The sequence below is a fragment of the Oryctolagus cuniculus genome, chromosome 18, assembly GCF_051225735.1.
Source record: "Oryctolagus cuniculus isolate XC-2025 breed Fujian yellow rabbit chromosome 18, ASM5122573v1, whole genome shotgun sequence".
Taxonomy (NCBI): domain Eukaryota; kingdom Metazoa; phylum Chordata; class Mammalia; order Lagomorpha; family Leporidae; genus Oryctolagus; species Oryctolagus cuniculus.
Window position 1 is genome coordinate 74,044,396 of NC_142884.1, and position 18,928 is coordinate 74,063,323.

The 18,928-nt window shown below is 51.2% G+C and overlaps 1 protein-coding gene across 1 annotated transcript; it reads right to left on the bottom strand.

Moving 5' to 3' along the window:
• Positions 1-453: 453 nt before the first annotated feature.
• On the bottom strand, positions 454-11,405 carry SDR42E1 (short chain dehydrogenase/reductase family 42E, member 1). The gene is made up of 3 exons (XM_002711658.6): positions 11,282-11,405; positions 3,856-3,944; positions 454-2,991 (listed from the first exon to the last, which is right to left on the bottom strand). Exons 2-3 carry the CDS (start codon positions 3,921-3,923, stop codon positions 1,878-1,880), a joined length of 1,182 nt encoding a protein of 393 aa, XP_002711704.1. The 5' UTR covers positions 3,924-3,944; positions 11,282-11,405; the 3' UTR covers positions 454-1,877.
• Positions 11,406-18,928: the final 7,523 nt, after the last annotated feature.

Consider the following 18,928-nt stretch of genomic DNA (forward strand, 5'->3'; position numbering starts at 1 on the left):
AGTCCTTGCACCTCTGCACCCACAAGGTCTCCTGGCCTTGGATTTGCCCAACCTGGCTGTTGCGGCCATCTGGGGAGTAAGCCAGCGGATGGAGAACCTCTCTCTCTGTCTCTCCCTCTCTCTCACTCTGCCTTTTAAATAAACAAATATCTAAAAAAAGAAAGAAAATTGAGAAATATCTATCATTCTTTAGAGTTTTGTCATCAAAAACCTATTTTGTGTGTGGGCCACCTCTCGGCGGACTCATTTGACTGGGCTTGTCCCAAGTACCAGTGACCTTCCCACACAGATGTCGTCACAGGAATGCAGGTCTCGGGGGGCCGACGTAGCACCTGGAATGGTAGGTGTGCTGCTCCTGCTCATCCGGGCTGAGCCCAGGCAACAGCAACATTGTCTGTATTATATAACAGACTCCAAGATTTCCCCCAAAACCATCACTACAACCACCTCCTGTTTACGTTGCAATTTATATATTAGAAGTACTTTCACCACATTTTGTTTTGTGAATACAACCAACACAGTAGGGTATGAGTTTGTAGAAAAAGGCAAATACAATCAGTCTCATGTCCCAGATGAAGAGATCAAGTTCTAAAGAGGCGCGCGTTACTTGGTTAAGTCCACACGAGAGAGTCATGGTCAGGTCTTTCGACTTCAAGTTCAGAGGTTTTTCCAGAACACTGAGGCAGCAGCATTCAACAAGGACTTGTCCTCTCTCCGGATTCTCCAGATACTCTCAGCGTAACTTCGGCATCACTTTCCACGGCAACCCCTCTCTTTCCCGTCTCAGCACCGTCCTCTGGGTGGATCTGCAGCCGGCACAGTCTGCCTGCTCTCAGCTGTGGCTCCCGTGTGACAGTCTCATTTCAATGTCCCGCCATGCTGCTGCTGTTCCAAACACTCCTCACCGGAAGTTGCCTTCACAGAGCCAAAATTCTTCCCAGTAGGAAAACCAGTCCACTCAGAGCTATGACTTGTTCTAAATTAAAAATGGCATGACTGGGTGGCTCACCCTCCTTAATCAGCACATTTTTAGCTATTCCCTAAACATCAATCTATCCGCAAAGGCCAAAACACTAAAGTATATTCACATACACTTGTGGCAGTCTCTGAGGGCACAAAGACATTCCAGAAAGTTCAGTAAAAACAGTTCTTTAAGATAAATATTCTGAGGAAGAAAATCCTCCTAAGCAATGTGTAACAATACTAATAAAATAATGGCTTGTATTAAGTTGCATGTTACAGTGCTTTGTCTGATTTAATACTCAAAGGAATCCTGAGATAGGACAAAGGTCTCTCTGTTTAAATATTAAACATTACCATGTAGTCACATCAGCAGTGTGCCCTAATATCACAAAGGGCAAAGGTTATGGTTGCATCGCTGGTAGTGCCACCCCTGGGGTAGCCACCACCCTCGGAGGGCTGCTCTGTTAAAGATCGGGCCCAATCTGGTGTTCTTCACACACTTTCAAGCCTCTTAGTGTCCTGCCATTCCCGTATCAGTCTGAATTTTAGTCCATTTCAAGTAGATGCTGAGTGTAGGAAACAGAACTCAGTATATTTTTGGCCTCTGAGCAATTCAAGTAGACATTTCCACCTTAACTAGGCCTACTTCTCTGGCTCCAACCTGACTTCCACTGCACCCATCCAAACTAGAAGGAGACGAGAAACCCATTTTCATACTTCTCTTTGTCATCAAGGTTAGTGCAAGGAGGTAGAAATCAAGATTTGATCCAAGAATGTATTTGTAAGTGGCACTCAGAAGAGCCAGTTTCACCAACGCCATCATTATATATATATATATTATATATATTTTATATATATATTTTTTCCTAACCACCACCTCAGCAAGTAGGATCAGCTCATAGCTAGCTCTTCTTTTAGAGAGACAGAATTGCAGAAGGCTGCAGCCAGGTGAAAACCAACAGAGCCAACAGTAAGCCCAACACCACATCCCAGACCACGAGCACTGAGGTGCGGCCTTCACGGCTTCTGCCGTGGCCACGGGCTTTGAACCACTCTACGGCTTCCTGGAGGTCGAATGGCTGGGCCTCGTAACCCAGCTCCTTCTTGGCTTTCTCTAGGCTACAGTAATGAGTGACACCGGTTTTGTAAACTTCAGCGCAGGTGAGGAAGGGCTGGAAGTTGTAGAGTCTACCCAGAAGGAAGTGGGCTATCTCTGTTAGGAAAGCAAAGCAGTAGATGAGGGTCAGCGGCAGGCGGATGGACGGGAACGGGTAGCCCAGGCCCTCCACCAAAGGCCGGAAGAACTCAAAATTATTCACGGGCTTGCCATCTGAGATGAAGTAGGGCTGCCCAGAGGCCACGTGGCCCTTGTCAGCTTTCAGAGCCTCTGAGGCCAGGATGTGGGCTTGCACCAAGTTATCCACGTGGACAAACTCAACCAGGCTCTTGGGATCTCCGTACACGAACTTGAACAGGCCCCTCTCCAAGTAGCTCACTATCCTGGGAAGGTGCCTCTGTTCCCCGGGCCCATAGATGCCTGCTGGCCGCACAGCGCAGGTTCTTAAGACGCCTTGGCCTCCCTCCAGGGCCATCCCGTTTGCCTCCAACACCTTCTTCTCTGCGATGGATTTCGTTCGAGAGTAGTGATCAGGGTAGAGGTGAAGAGGCAAGTAAGGCAGCGACTCATCTCCGTTTCTGATCACCTGCCCTCCGAACACGACGTTGAACGTGCTCGTGTACACCAGTCGGGGCACCCCCGTCCTGCGGCACACACGGAGGATGTTCTCGGTGCCTCCCACGTTGACTTCTTCGATCCGCCTGCGATTCAGCTGCTCCCGCCCTGACATACCGTACGAGGCGATATGGAACACACACGCGATGTGTGCGTCCTGGAAGGCTTTCTCCAGGTCAGAGAGGCAGCGGATGTCCCCTGCCATGAACCTGACTCCTTCCGGAAGGGTTTGAGCTGGGCTGTGGACATCGAAAAGAATCACATGGACTCCTTTCTGGTTCAGGGCATGAGCTAGGCTGCAATAAGAAACAGCAGGAGTTAGGTCAAGTCGCCATCAGGCGAAGCCTGGGAGAAGTACAGAAACAATTTACTGATGAAGCGGGCTCTGACCCAGGTCTTCCTGCCGGATCCTGAGTCCCTCACTTTACGTGTTCATCGGTGTTAGTCTCACTTATCCAAATATTCAAAAATGCGAATCCTCCTTTACTGAAATTGTAATGAGAGAGGATTTATCTCCAGAGAATGGCACTATCTACATAGTACATGCATTTTTCTATTCCAGGACCCACGATCCTTTCTCTTTGGAATATTTGTGAGTAATAACATAGTGTGAAAGAAAAGCTATTATCTTACATTGCTTTTGGTGATGTGAAAAAGCACTTCTCCCCCAACACCATGGCTTTCTAAGAATTCTTCTTAAAGTAGAATACATCTGTAGTTCTCAACTTCAGTGTTTGAGCAGTGACTAACAAGTTCACTTCTGCTTTAACAGTACACAAACAAGTAAAAGCCTATCCTGTACTCCTGTTAGAGATGACAGCAAAACTTTTTTTTTTGGTTAATTAATGTATATGTATTTGAAAGGCACGGCTAGAGCAAGAGTGAGAGAGATGGACACCATCCACTGGTTTACTCCCCCAATGCCTGCAACTCCATTCAGGTCTTCCACGTGGGTGGCAGGGACTCAAGTGCCTTAGCTTCCCAGAGGGTACATGAGCAGGAAGCTGAATCAGAAGCAGAATGGGCGTGAAACCTAGGAACTCTGATATGGGATGCAGGCATCCCAAGAATCACTTAGCCAAATAAAGCCCAGAGAGCCCAACTTTTGTCAGCAACTATCGAAAGATAATCCCATGTGGATATTTATCAGATGCACTGACCGGAACCCAAAATAGCCACTTCCTCCTGTAATGAGGACTACTTCCTTTGGAGATCTTGGGGAGTCCATGTGAGTCAAAGACAAGTGGACCTGTGAGAAAGAAGTATGGGACATGATTACTAACTCCAGTTCAGATGGGATTTTCCCTAATTCGGAGCTAACAGAGAAAAAAGCAACATACCCCAGTAAGATGAAAAGCTCATAAAAATTAGCCCCCACCCCATGCTCCGAGAGAGGGGGAGACAGAGTGAGAAATCTTCCATCAGCTGGTTCACTCCCCAGATGGCTGCAGCGGAAGCCAGGAGCCAGGAGCTCCTTCTTGGTCAAGGATAGCAGGGTCCCAAGCACTTGTATTATCTTCTGCTACTTTTCTCAGGCCACTAGCAGGGAGCTGGATCAGAGGTGGAACAGCTGGGACTTGAATTGGCACCCATATGGGACACCAGCATCATGGGCAGTGGCTTTACCTGCTTTGCCACAACGCTGGGCCCTCCCCACTTCTTGGGCTTCAAGTTTCTACCTATATAATATGGCGACAGTATTATCTGTCCTATCACGTGGCAAGGTTAACATGAAGGTTAAATTAGATGATGCCCTGGGAGTGCTTCTGGGAGTGCTTTGAAAACCACAAAATATTTTGCAAATGAAAGGCATTGTTAATTCTTGGAAAAGATTAGAGACTTTTTGAAAGAATTCATTCAAATTTGGGACCATTTCCCCCCACATACTAGAAAATCAAAGCCAGAACTCTCAGGAAACTCCCAACATATGGTTCTGCTATTTATAAACACTAAGAAAAATAACAGGCTAGAAACTCCTTTATAGAACAACCACGCCCCCCTCAGCTCCCCACACCCTGGAATCTTCCATGTACTTCAAAGCCAAGTGTTCAATGCCTTTGGGGGTCGGCTTCTCCCTCCCTCTTCCTCTCCATCTCACTCTCCCTTTCAAATCCTCACAAGGCTCAGACCTGCATTTCAAAAACAAAACAAGTAAAAAGTGGGCCACCCAGAACCTCCCTCCTAGAGAGGCTCACGCCAACAGAGGCACTCAGAGGTGTGGCTGGGCAGCGGGTCTGCAAGTATACAGAGCCCACAGCTGTCCCCTCCCAGCCCACGCCTGCAGCCCCCCTCACCGCGTAAATGGACCTGGGTGAGGAGCCGCATGGGAAGGGGAGCAGCAGAGGCTGTTGGTACAAAGTCAGTGTGCGGAACCAGCATACACGTCTACATATCTTCCTCTTCATCTAAATGGAGACATGACCATGGCCAAGACACTTCGCTTAAAGCCCTATGGCGTCTGAGCAAGCAGCAGGGCATGGTGGGAATGACAGTCATTCACACAGCGCTTACTCCTAGGTGCCAGGCAACATGCTAAGCACCTTATGTATACGCGTGAGCTATTTAATCCTAATAATCCTACAAGGAAAGTGCTATCAGCACCCCCAGTTTTCTGCTGAGGAAAACACAGCAGAGAGAGGATAAATGACTTCCCAGGCTTGCCTGGAGCCAGCTGATAATGGGTTGGCCCCAGGAGTCCACGCTCTTAACCACTGAGACATAGTCTTGGAAGCGCAGGCAGCAGACAGGAGCCCACTCACTCGCTGTGTGACTTGAGGCCAGGTCACCACTCTGGCCTGTTCATCCCAAAGCTGGCGCTGATAATAAGCGCACAGGCTTCTGAAGATGGAGTCTGATCATGGTGGGAAAAACACCCAACACAGCACGTGGCAGAGCCTGGGTTCTCCCTGGCTGTCATTCCTCACGTTTCCTTCTCTTCAAGCTCTCAGTTTGGGATTCGACATTCCACTTCCACATACTACAACGAGATCTCTCCCAGGCGTAAGGTTACAAAGGGGTTGCCCCGTCCTTCAGACCCTGGTATGAAGTGTATCAGATTGCCGGGAAGGCTGAGGGGGTCATTCACGCAGCAGCAGGGGTGTGACAGCCAGAGACAAGGCTCAGCGAGTGACCTCCTCAGCGGCTGAGGGTACACGAAAGAGAAGTAAGAACTATAAGAAAAAGTGAGCAAAATGGGCTGGAGGATGGCTGATGGCTCCAGGGCCTCGCTAAGGAACCCCCATGGCTGTGCTTACAAGGGAGTTCATGAAAACCCACACACCCGCATACGTCCAATATGCCTGCCAGTGACCTCAGGAGTCTACTCTTTAGGAATGCAGAATGCTCCCACTTGGATTTGGAGCAGCCAAAAACAAAGGTCACCAATTCCACTCTTTAACAGTCACAGCGCTTCTCGGCCTTTTGGCTAAGATCGAGTGTATTTAAAGGTCGCGTGATTCACGAGACAGGCTGTTCCCACAGAGTTTGAGAATCAGCCACTGCAATTCCTTTTTTATAAAAGATTTGTATCCAGCACAAAGAACTTCTTAAAAAAAATGATTTTGTTTGTTTATTTGAGAGGGAGGGAGAGCTACATAGAGAGAAAGGAAGGAAGAGACAGAGAGAAAGGTCTTCCATCCGCTGGTCACTCCCCCAATGGCAGCAACGGCCGGAGCTGGGCCAGACCAAAGCCCAGTCAGGAGCTCCCCTTGGGTCTCCCACGTGGGTACAGGGCCATCGTCCACTGCCTCCCCAGGCCATCAGAAGGGAGCTGGATCGGAAGAGGAGCAGCCGGACTCCAACCAGTGCCCATATGGGATGCCAGCACCGCAGGCGGAGGCTTCACCGTCTACGCCACAGCTCTGGCCCAGTCACTGCAACTTCTGCACGGCCTCCTCACCCTTCACCTCCACGACCTGGTGGCGCTCTCCCCTCTTGTGCCCCTGACCCTCCATGCCCTCGCTGCGAGGACCCGCCTTCCTTTTCTGCCAGAGATCACGAGCATTTCCTGTCCTCACCTGGGTGTGGCTTGCACCAGCTTTCTCTGTATGTAGGTCTACTGCTCCAGGTGGGTCACTTACAGAGAGAGGCTTCCGGTCAGTCTGTCTCTACTCTGAACGCTGCTTCGTTTCCTTCATGGCACACTGCACCATCTACGACTATTTCCTTTCCCAGAGAATCTAAGTTCTGGGACCAGTGCTGTGGCATGGCAGGTAAAGCCACCACCTGCCTAGCCAGCATCAGATATGGGCACTGGTTTGGGTCCTGACCACTCCACTTCTGATAAAGTTCCCTGCGAATGTGCCTGGGAAACCAGCGGAAGATGGCCCGAGTACCAGGGTCCCCACACCCACGAGGGAGACCCAGAAGAACCTCCCGGCTCTAGACTGGCCCAGCTCCTGCCATTGCTGCCATTGGGGAATGAACCAGCAGATGGAAGATCTCTCTCTGTACCTTTCAAAATAATAAATAGGGGCTGGTGCTGTGGCAAACAAGGATAAGCCTCTACCTGTGGCGCCAGCATCCCATATGGGCACCAGTTCATGTCTCAGCTGCTCCTCTTTGGATCCAGCTCTCTGCTATGGCCTGGGGAAACAGTGAAAGATGGCCCAAGGCCCTTGCACCCACGTAGGAGACCCAGAAGCAGCTCCTGGCTCCTGACTTCGGATCAGCGCAGCTCTGGCTGTTGTGGCCTTTTGGGGAGTGAACCAGTGGATGGAAGACCTCTCTTTCTCTGTCTCTCGATAACTCTGTCTTCCAAATAAATAAATCTCTTTAAAAATTAATAAATAAAACTTAAAAAAAAGAACACAAGTTCCATGGGAGCTGGGGTATCCTGCCTTTATAGAGGGGTGTCCCTTCCAGAATCCGGAACACAGTAGGTGCTCAATTAGTAGCCGTGGAATTCCAAAAATCACAAAGTACAGCCAATTTAGTAAATGTGTGATGGGCACAGGCAGGGCCTGCAGTGGCTAAGAGTCATTCTTGGGCGTGCCAACAGCTGCTGCTGTTTTAACTGGGTGCACTTCTACAGGGCTTCAAGTTACAGGAGACACGAAGCTCGGTGACTCACAGCTCCTGCACTGCTGAGCTGATGATGGTGGAGAGAGGACAGGGCAAAAAAGTGAAAACAACCGAACTGCTACAAAGTGCTGCAGGTGCACCCAGCTGGGGAGTGTGGCGGCCCACTTCGACAGGCAGGTGAGGGCTGCAGGACCGGACCAGAACCACAGGGTGGACCTCGGCAGGTTGACAGGGGGCGGAGGGTTGGCACATCCAAAGGGGAGGCTGTGTTGGACAACAGATGCGGTGGGTCTGCCGTGGCTGGTGTACACACCGAAGCCGTGGTGTGCAGCTGGGGCCCTGATTTGGAAAGACGCGGGGAAGCAGGCTTGGAGACAGCCTGTGTCCCTTTCTGCAGAGTCCACGGGATCAATTTGGTCCTTGCAAAACAGCACGCTTCCTTGGGGGTAGGGGGAGCCTGGAAATAGGCCATAGTCCAGGCAAGGGGTGAGGACAGAATACCAGCGGGCTCAGCTGAAACCAGGGCAAGAATTGGGCTGTGACAGGGCGCGGCCACACAGGCAGCAAGCAGGTCAAGCTGGAGGAAGGTGACCGCGTTCACCGAAACGGGTTTTGGAAATGGGCTGCCTGGTTAAGAGTCACGATGAGCAGGATGCCCGATAAAGCCTTTAAGACATTCTTGGTATTTCGACAAGATTTCCACCACAAGGGATTCAGAAAATGGACAAGGTTTCCAAGAGCCCAACAGAGACACTGCCTCATTTCTAAGTTTTTGCTTGTAAAGTCACACAGGCCAGCTGACTCGCGAATGGGGGTCTCTCCCGTGTGCTTTCATCAGACCAGGGCCGCACCCCTGCTTTAGAGACCGCCTGGCCCACGGCTGCTCTTCCTTGCTGCCTTCCATCCGCACCAGAATGCTGGGAGGCAGGGACCTGTGTAACTGCCCCTGTTAGGAGAGCCCGATGAGGTGAGCAGGGCAAACTGCACCGCAGAGCAGCCCATTCACCGGCCTGGCAGAAGCTTCTCCACTCGCCAGCCGCTGACGGCACCACCTGCGTGCCACCTCCTCCCCCCAGGTCCCCAGCATCAGTAAGCACAAAACCATCCCAGCACAGTCTGCAGAAATGCCCAGGAAACTCTCATGAATGTGAACTCAGAGGGGGGCGCAAGAGTAGACAGTTTTCCTCATTGAGCCGCTGGATTTTCATATACTTCATGGCTTCTGTTCTATTAATTAGTGTGCACCCGATTCCTTCCAGGGCCAGCCACTTAGACCTGCCCTTATAATGGCAGTTGCCCCAAGATTCCTCCCAAACATTGCTTTGTTCCGTAACTGCTTTCCTCTGGGGGTGAGGGTTGCACCTGCCCTGAGCTGTCATTTTAATGGATACAGGTGAAAATTAAGCACATGATCAAGGAAAAGGAATCTTAATTACAAACTGGAGAAAAAAGACGAAATTGAAAATCTGCCCGAGCTCTTGATAATACCACGGTAAAGTGAGGGTAATAAAGTTGACATCTCGCAGGGAAGTTACGGGAAGAAACTAATAAAAGATGACTGGGACAAGTGCAGATTTACAAAGACCTAATTAAATGCTAAGGATCAGTAATAAGAACCGGAGATTATGCACACAGTGCCTTCACCGCTGTGAGTTCGAGATGAAGATGCCACGAATCCCCTGGCATCATCATGCAATATCGAAATCTGTGTGCCATTGGCATCCCACCAACAGAACACAGAGCACAGAGAATTGAAGACAGCTTTCATAAAAATAAGAAATTACTATATTTACTCTGAGGATGATAAAAATATCTCCAGTGAGTGTCAACTATGATTAGGTTTCTAAATTACTTCAGAGGTACTGACCAGAGGTAAAACGCAACTGTGTTCTTATTGCACTGAGAACAAAAAATATATTGAAGCTACAGGGCTTATGATACGGTGCTGCTGCGACTCCACACACGATGTGAGAATCATCTGTGTTAACTCTAGTGCCGTCAAAGCGATAAAGGTGAAGAGGAGAGAGAGCCCCGATACAGATGGACGGAGCGTGAGTGTAAAACAGCAGAGGCCAAATCTACCAAACTGATCCCGTGGACTCGACAGTTTCTCTGGGAAGAAACTGGCCAGCCGCACAGCTGGCAGAAGTCAGCACGCTGGGAGCAGCCAGGGCTACCCGCGCACACCACGCCGCCGTGAGCTCACGTGAAGGCGGCAGGGCGGCTGCCTTCTGCTCAGGTCATCGGATCCTCTTGTCCAGCTATCCACTCAAAATCCTTTTACCCTGCTCTCTGGTGCGCCGGAGATCCTTACAATTCCTGCGATGCTGACGACAAACGCGATAACCTAACTTTCTACGTGGTATCTCCCAAGCCACCATTTCAACTCCATCGCCCCCTTCTCCAGGAAGATCTGCAGGGACGAGGAGCGTCGGCAAACTGCAACCTTGCCAAGCTAAGCGGGCTGAATACTTGGCAAACTTTTCTGACGCCCTTTTCTGCCTGACCTTGAACGTGCTCCAGTCTAGGGGTTAGCACTCTGCCATTTCAACACCCAAACAACTCTGAGCTGCAGATTACTGGGGCCGACTCCGTCCCAGGTACTGGCTGTGCCCTGCCCCTACTTAGTTCACTCCCTACTCTTCACTCTCCTAGGTGCTGACCCCACTGGACAGATGGGAAAACTGAGAGCCAGAGAGAGGAAGCGACTGAGGCTGGTAAGTGGTAGATCGGGGATCCCCAGGCTCATCGGGACAGGCGCATCTGGTTCTGCAGCCCGCGTCTCACCCGCACCAGAAGGCTGAGCGCAGCCCCTGACCCGGAGGGCTGGCTCCAGGGTCCTGGGTGAGTGCTGGCCGCTCAGGCCACCTGCAGCCTCACTGGGCGGGGAGGCGCCCCATCATCTCCTCCCGTGGTGGTGGTGATGCACAGTTACGATTCCTAGACTGAAACTGGAAGACCCGGGTCTTTCCGCCCAATCCGTGTGACCTCGCTGAGTCACAGCCCGGCTGCCTCCAGTACTTAGTATGAGCTGGGCGTGTCCAGGGTCGACCACCGCTGCTTCTGGACCAGACGCCTTCTGATCCGCAACACCATCAGGTTTAGGGTGGGCCCAGGGCTCCAGGCCGGGTCACCTCAGGCCCGGGGCAAAGCCCTGCACACACGCCTTCGCATTTTCCGTCCCGCCCGGCAGCCCTGCAGCTATTACTCGTCAGCTGGACCTCACCTGCCCTCAGTGCATCCATTCTAGATGGGAAACCAGGATCACCAGACACAGGGAGGACCCTCTTCCCCGCAAAGCGCGAGGCGAATTACAGATAGGAAAACCCAGGTTCAGCAGAAAGAGCCTGCTGGCTCTAGGAGAAATCAGAGCGACGAGCGCCGCGTTCGAGCCCGGCTCCTGCAAGCAGCGAAAATGATTCTCCCGCCTCCCCGGCCAGTGCCACTCCCAGCCGTCCCCTCCGGGGATGGCGCCCGGGCGCGAGCGCGCGCGCCCCAGGCCGACGCGGCCCGGCACGGGGTCCCCGCGGAAGGGAGCCGCCTTCCCGACCCCAGGCCACTCACAGCAGCTGCAGACGACGGCTCAGCGCCCGGTGTGCAGAGCCGGGGCGGACCATGCCTCTTGAGCTACACGCCGCCCCCGCTCGGGCGCCCGGAGCCGTCGGACCGGCCTCTTGGAGCCGCTTCCGGGCCTCTCTAGGAATCCCGGAGGCCTGGGAGTCTCTATGATGCCTGGGTTTCTCATCTACTGTCAGGTGTGCTGGGGGCGGGAAGCAGGTTCACTCCAAGAATGCGGCCCACGTTCCAAGTCTGTGTCCCGGCGTTGCGGGGGGCCTTTTCGGGGTCACTTCTATACCCCACCTGCCTGCAGCTTCTGCCTTTAGAATTTCACCTCTGTCGTTGGGTACACTGATTCCCGGGTGCAGGGCCTGATAAATAGTAGGTGCCCAGCTCATTGTTGCTTGGATGCTTGGATGGCTGATGGATGGGTGGGTGCATGGATGATAGACGATGGGTGGGTGGGAGGGGGATGGATGGATGGGTGCATGGATGGTGGATGGATTTTTTTTTAAAGATTTATTTATTTATTTGAAAGAATTACACAGAGAGAGGAGAGGCAGAGAGAGAGAGAGAGAGAGAGAGAGAGGTGTCTTTCATCTGCTGGTTCACTCCCCAGTTGGCCTCAATGGCTGGAGCTGCACCTATCCAAAGCCAGGAGCCAGGAGCCAGGAGCTTCTTCTGGGTCTCCCACGTGGGTGCAGAGACCCAAGGACTTGGATCATCTTCCACTGCTTTCCCAAGCCAGAGCAGAGAGCTGGATCAGAAGTGGAGCAGCCGGGTCTTGAACCGGTGCCCATATGGGATGCCAGCACTTCAGGCCAGGGCGTTAACCCGCTGCGCCACAGCGCCTGCCCCTGGCTGGATATTTAAAGCCTCTACTGTCTCTGGGTTTCCACATGTGTTTGTCCATGTGTTTCCCTGTGCCCCTGATTTCCCTACTTTCCAAAGCTCTATGTGTTCTGCTCACTAAGCAGACAACGAGGCCAAGACTAACCTTTGAGGCTGAAGGACAGGGACTTAGCAAGAAGGTTGCATCTGCCTGGGAGGCCCATCTTTTGTCTCCTCATCGCGAGTGTGGTTCTGTGGGACGTTTCAGACTGTGTATGCACCCACTCACATGCATTCGTCCTTGACAGAATGCACCAGTGGTTGGGAGGATTTCATCCGGGTGACTCAAAGCTGGGGGCGGAGGAGGGGCTTGTGGCACTCTTGCTGATAAATCGGGTACCACATTCAGTTCAAAGAGACTCAAATTAATTACAACATTTAGGGGCCAGCACTGTGGCGCAGTGGGTTAAAGCCCTGGCCTGAAGCACCAACATCCCATGTGAGCACTGGTTCTAGTCCCGGCTGCTCCTCTTCCGATCCAGCTGTCTGCCATGGCCTGGGAAAGCAGTAGAAGATGGCCCAAGTCCTTGGGCCCCTGCACCCACGTGGGAGACCCAGAAGAAGCTCCTGGCTCCTGGCTTTGGATGGGCACAGCTCCTGCTGTTACAGCCATCTGGAGAGTGAACCAGCAGATGGAAGACCTCTCTCTCTGTAACTCTGTCTTTGAAATAAATAAAATAAATCTTTTTAAAGAAATTACAACATTTACTCCTCAGTTTTCATGAAAAGCACCAGGAACGCTGCAGGGAAGGACCAGCTCCCGCTCTGGGTGTCACAACGGATGAAGGCCGGGTGGAGGGAGCTGCATCCCGACGCTGGCTCCTGGGTGGGGCGTGGCTGCAGTCTGTTCTGCTTCCCAGTCACAAGCCTTCGGGGGACCGGGGTAGGGTCGTCCCAAGGAGTCTTACGGGACAGCTTTGCCGTGGCTGCTCAGGGTACGAGAACGGAAGAGAGGGACCCCAGGGACTGGGAGGTCAGCGGCAGCAGCTCCTCAGACCAGCAGCCAAGGAAGAGAAGACCCCCGAGGATGCGGTCCAGGACACAGATTTCCTTGGGGGAGTTCAGGGGCCTCTGAGGATCACCCGATTTACTGTGTGTTGATAAACGTGAGAAGTGGGGAATTCAAACGTTAATATTCTTGTGCCTCCAAGGGCTCTTCCAAAGCACACGCACTGTGTTTTAAAGGCCAATTCCAAACTTCAGAACTACTTCCTTAGCTTCTGCTCAGATTTCGTGAATTGGCTTTGTAAAGGCCCTTACAAGAAATCCAAGACGTAAATGGCCAGCGAAAGAAATTGACCTCAGTGTGCGTTCGTTTCAATGCTTGTTTACTTTTGTTTTCCCCAGTAGTATGTACAGACTGTGTGTGTATTTCAGGGGGATCCATCTGAGGTGCTAATTCCTCACAGGTATAGAACACTTTATCTGTTGCAAAGCATTCTCACACCTATTAGAATCTCACAGATGTTGATGTTAAGGTCCATTGAATTCCACAGATATTGATGGTAAGGGTCTTCGGTTTTGAAGTAGCAAAGCGCTGCTCTACTTTAACAGGTGCAAAGGGGCAACGTTTAGAATCCTAGATAGAACAGTTGTGTGTATCCACAGCAAGCCATCCTAGCTGTTGAACAGCAAGCCTGACACCCTAGTGGTCCAGTGCAGTGGCAGGGTATCGGCCACTCTTATCACCGTCCAGTTCAGCCTGCGGGGAAGGCGGGAGGGCTCTACTCCACACAGTCACTCAAGGACCCAGGCAGCCCGTGCTGTGCTATCGTCTTCAACGTGTGGCCTCCACGGTCACTGCAGAAGGGGAAGTAAGAACTTGGCATTCCTAACACCCCTATCAAAAGTCTCCTGTGACCCTTGGAGGTTCTTCAACTCCTTCACAGCACTGAGCCTGTCTGAAAGCACCTTGTATTCCACCACCTTCCAAGCTCCATGAGAGCAGGGCCCTGCTATCCTGACTGGTGACTCTCCACTGCCTATTAAAGTGTCTGCCACAGACAGGACTTATCAAAGTTCCTGGCTCCTGCCTTCGGCCACTGAGAGCATTTAAGGACTGAACCAGTGGAGGGAGCTCTCTGTTTCTTTATCGCTGCTTCCAATAAAGGAATACATTAAAATGAGTACACCTGGGTAGGGCAGACAGCTGAAGACTCTGCTGCCCCAAGTGTTAAGTGGTAATATCAGCATCACCTGGCAGCTTATTAGAGTCTGGGTCTTGGGTCCCACTCGGGATGTAATAAGCCGATCTGCATTGCAGCAAAATCCCCAGGTCAAGTCACCAAGCGGGGGCTGAGAAGCACTGATGGGCGGGCGCGATGCCTCAGAGCGCCACGACGCCCCTGGGGTGAGTGAGAACGCCCTTGTACCAGCCCCACCTAACCCCTGCAAACCAAGCAGGGGCAAGAGGCTCGTTCAAGGTCACAGAGCTGTTAAGTGACAGAGCTGGGATGTATGACTTCCAACTCCTCCACATGCCCTGTTCCTACTGCCCCACTTCTCCATCTCCTGGATAAACCTTTTTTGCTCCCACTAATGAAAAAAAAAATTAAAAGCAAAATAATAGGGGAAAAAGTCAAGCCGTATTTAGATGGTGGTTAGTGGTTTCAAGAATTTATTTTTTTTTAGGAAACGAAATAAGCATTTATTACTTACAGTGCAGTCGATAAAATGTTTCCCCATTACATATTAAAGAACTCTCCAAGTAACGTAATGAATGTTTATATTTCATTTATTCAGCAATTAAGCATCTTAGCACTCTTTCATAAGCATGTATAACACTTACTAAGAATTACTAAGCATCCTATTTGGGTCAATGGTTTTTCTCTTTCCTTTCGAAATATCTCATTATTATTACCCATGTCTCTCTCAGTACTGATTAAGCTAAGTGTTTGAATAGTGCTGATTAAAACTACATGTTCTTTGGAGTGTCCTGGCCAAGGGCTCTCTGATTAGGGATCAAGCACTTGGAGCCCTCCCTTGAGAGAGTAAAGCCAGGTTAGCAATGGAAGGAAATAGCAATTTTTTTAAAAAAGGTTTATTTATTTATTTTAAAGGCATAGTTACAGAGAGAGGGGAGAGAGAAAGAGAGAGAGAGAATTTTCCATCTGCTAGTTCACTCCCCAAATGGCCCCCAGTGATCAGGCTGGGTCAGGCTGAAGCTAGGAGCCAGGACCTTCATCCAGGTCTTCCACGGACTCCAGAAACGTTTTTTTTGAAAAAAGATTTATCTATTTATTTGAAAGGCAGAGTTAGGCAGAGTTACAGAGAGGCAGAGGCAGAGAGAGAGAGAGAGAGAGGCAGAGAGAGAGAGAGGCAGAGAGAGAGAAATCTTCCATCTGCTGCTTCAGTCCCCAAATGGCTGCAATGGCCAGAGCTGGGCTGATCTGAAGCCAGTAGCCAGGAGCTTGTTCCAAGCCTCTCATGTGGGTTCAGAGGCCCAAGGACTTGGGCCATCTTCCACTGCTTTTCCAGGCCATAACAGATAGCTGGATCGGAAGTGGAGCAGCAGGGACTCGAACAGCCTGGACTCAAACCAGCGCCCATGTGGGATGCCGGCACTGCAGGCGGCGGCTTTACCTGCTGCACCACAGCACTGGCCCCTGAAAACATTGATTTTTAAAACTGATAGATATGGGGCCGGCGCTGTGGCACAGGGGGTTAAGCAGCCGCAGTGCATATGGGCACGGATTCGAGTCCTGGCTGCTCTACTTTCTATCCAGCTCCCTGCTAGTGCACCTGGAAAAGCAGTGGAAGATGACCCGAGTGTTTGGGCCCTTGCACCCGTGTGGGAGACTGGAAGAAGCTCCCAGCTTCTGGCTTCTGCATGGCTCAGCTCAAGCCATTGCAAACATTTGGGGAGTGAACCAGCAAATGGAAGATTCTCTCTCTCTCTCTCTCTCTCTCTCTCTCTCTCTCTCTTTTCCTCTCTCTGTGTAATTCTGACTTTCAATCACTAAGTAAACCTTTAAAACTGAGAGATAATAATTGCACACATTTGTGGGGTACAGTATATTTTGGGCCTGTATGCATTCACATGGGGTAGCTTGGGATATTTGCATTATCCACTGCTTCAGACATTTGTCATTTCTTTGTGATGAGAACATTCAACAGCCTCTCTTCCAGCTGTGAGGGCATTCAAAACACTCCAGGAAAAGGCACTCAAAGACAGGTTTATTTTGATGCCAACATTTTTGGAGTCTATGCGTAGATTTTTTACGTTGTGCATCTTCATGAACTTTTTGAGGAGCCCTCAAATGCATGGATTTCAGACCTTTTCTCACCAAAATGAGTGCATCTTCTCATTGCATTTCTACAAACTTCTTGAACTAGTCTTGTATTTTGATTCATACTTTATTGTAGTTCTGTGGTGTTTTTGGGTGTTTTTGGTCATTGAGGAGCTTAGATAGGACCAGTGTTGACCAGGTTTCTCTGGGTTGCAAACCACAGGGCTTCGTTCCAGTATACATTAGCAAAGGTAGGGTTTGGGCTCCTGCAACTGGAAGCTCCAGAGGCAGATCTGGAGTTAGAGCCTCCAGCACTGTCGGAGCTCTGCCTCCCCATCCCTTAGCCCTGCGTGGGGAAGGTTATTGCAGATCATACCTGGAGCGATTTTCTCAAAGCAGGGATGGGGAGCACATACCAAAGAACGTACTCACTGTACCAGGCAGCAAAGCCATGGTGTGCCCTGTGGAAGGCTTCTCCTTGTTACCCTCAGTATGTCTCTCCCTCCTTCCGTAGTCACAGGGTTTTGCTAGCACAACGTCCTCCAGAATAGAAAATGCATTTACCAGCCTCCCTGCAGCTGGGTGCGCCGTGATGGAGTTTCCCCAACTGTGTGAATTTCCGCACCACGTGCAAGAAAAGCAATCAGTGTCCTCTTTTCTCCCTTCCCTTGGGCTGAAACTTCATCTCGGTCAGTGATGTGGCTTCAACCCTTTATAGCATCCTAGGGGGACATTGGGACCCCTAGACGGAAGGATCCTGGCTCCCTGAGTGGCCTCATGGAACAGCACTGTGTCTGCAGTCTCACCAAGCTAGGTCACCTGTACTGTTATTTATGATACCAGGTATTCTTTAATTGAGATTTGTCCTGAGGTAATTGTAGACTCAGGTGCCGCTGGGAGAAATAAACAAGAGGCCATGCTTACGCTTTGCTCAGCTCCTCCCAGGGATAACATTTTCCAAACTACAGTATAATATCACAACCAAGATGCTAATGCCCACAAAACTCACAGATCTTCTTCCAATTTCTTGTTTTCTTGTACTTGTTCGTGTGTGTATGCTTGGTTCTTTACAATTTTATTGCACATGTAGGTGTGTCTGTTAAGCCACTCTATTTTAAGGATTTGCTTTTTTTTTAATAGCGAGTAAACTTTGTACTAACACAAGGTAGTAAAACATTCTGTACCAAGAAGGCAAAAGATCCCGAAACAACTCCTCCTCACTGGCTGGCAACGTCTCCCTTTCTTGGGTGATAGGCAGCAAATGCTGCGCTCCTGTGTGTACTAAGCTTCATGGCAAATGCCGGGACAATGCACCGAGAGGTGATTAATAAAATTAGTAACCGAGAGGTGACAGCCCCGGGAATGACGACCGCAGTGATGAGTCTGTCATCCAGCAGGAGTCGAGTTGCGGAGCCCCTGAGGCTCCACGGCAACCTGTGGAGATCAGGCCCTTCCTGGACACGTCCGCTCCCGACCTGCTTCCTCTGAGCCTCCTTCAGAGGGCGAAGCACAAAGCCCTTCTCAGTCTCCCGCCCCGGGCCCGAGGCCGCTCGCTGCACACGCACCGACACCTCCTGGTTATCGTTTGAGGGTATGCGTGGGGTCCGTTTATTCCCCCCCACATCAACTCTTCCCTTGATGAAGAAACGTGCAGTGATGCGGATGGTGGCACGTGGAGGCGGGCAGAGAGAGGGCGAGGCCCGAGGGCAGCAGCATGTGCTGCACCCAGAACCCTACACCACTGCACCTTCTTAGGGTGCTCTGTGGCAAGGCCGCCGTTGGAAGTCTCTCAAGCCTCAGTGGTGTCCTTGGGAACAACTCCTGAAGAAGTGGCACAGGAGCTGAATCCTAAAGAATGAATAGGATTGGGGCTGGTGTTGTGGGTAAAGCCACTGCCTGCAGTGCCAGCATCTCATAGGGGCGCTGGTTCGAGTCCCAGCTGCTCTGCTTCCCATCTAGTTTCCTGCTAAAGTGCCTGGGAAAGCAGCAGAGGATGGTCCAAGTGCCTGGGCTCCACCCATGTGGGAGACCCAGAAGATGCTCCTGGCTTCAGCCTGGCACCACCCCTGGCTGGTGCAGCCGTTTGAGGAGTGAACCAGCAGATGGAAGACCTCTCTCTCTCTCCCACTCTCTCTCTCTCTCTCTCCTCCCCACCCTGCCTCTGCCTCTCTGTAACTACGCCTTTCAAAAAAAAAAAAAAAAAAATAGGCCAGCGCCGCGGCTCACTAGACTAATCCTCCACCTTGCGGCGCCGGCATACCGGGTTCTAGTCCTGGTCGGGGCGCCGGATTCTGTCCCTGTTGCCCCTCTTCCAGGCCAGCTCTCTGCTGTGGCCCGGGAGTGCAGTGGAGGATGGCCCAAGTGCTTGTGCCCTGGACCCCATGGGAGACCAGGATAAGTATCTGGCTCCTGCCATCAGATCGGTGCGGTGCGCTGGTTGCAGCGCACCGGCCGCGGTGGCCATTGGAGGGTGAACCAACGGCAAAGGAAGACCTTTCTCTCTGTCTCTCTCTCTCTCACTGTCCACTCTGCC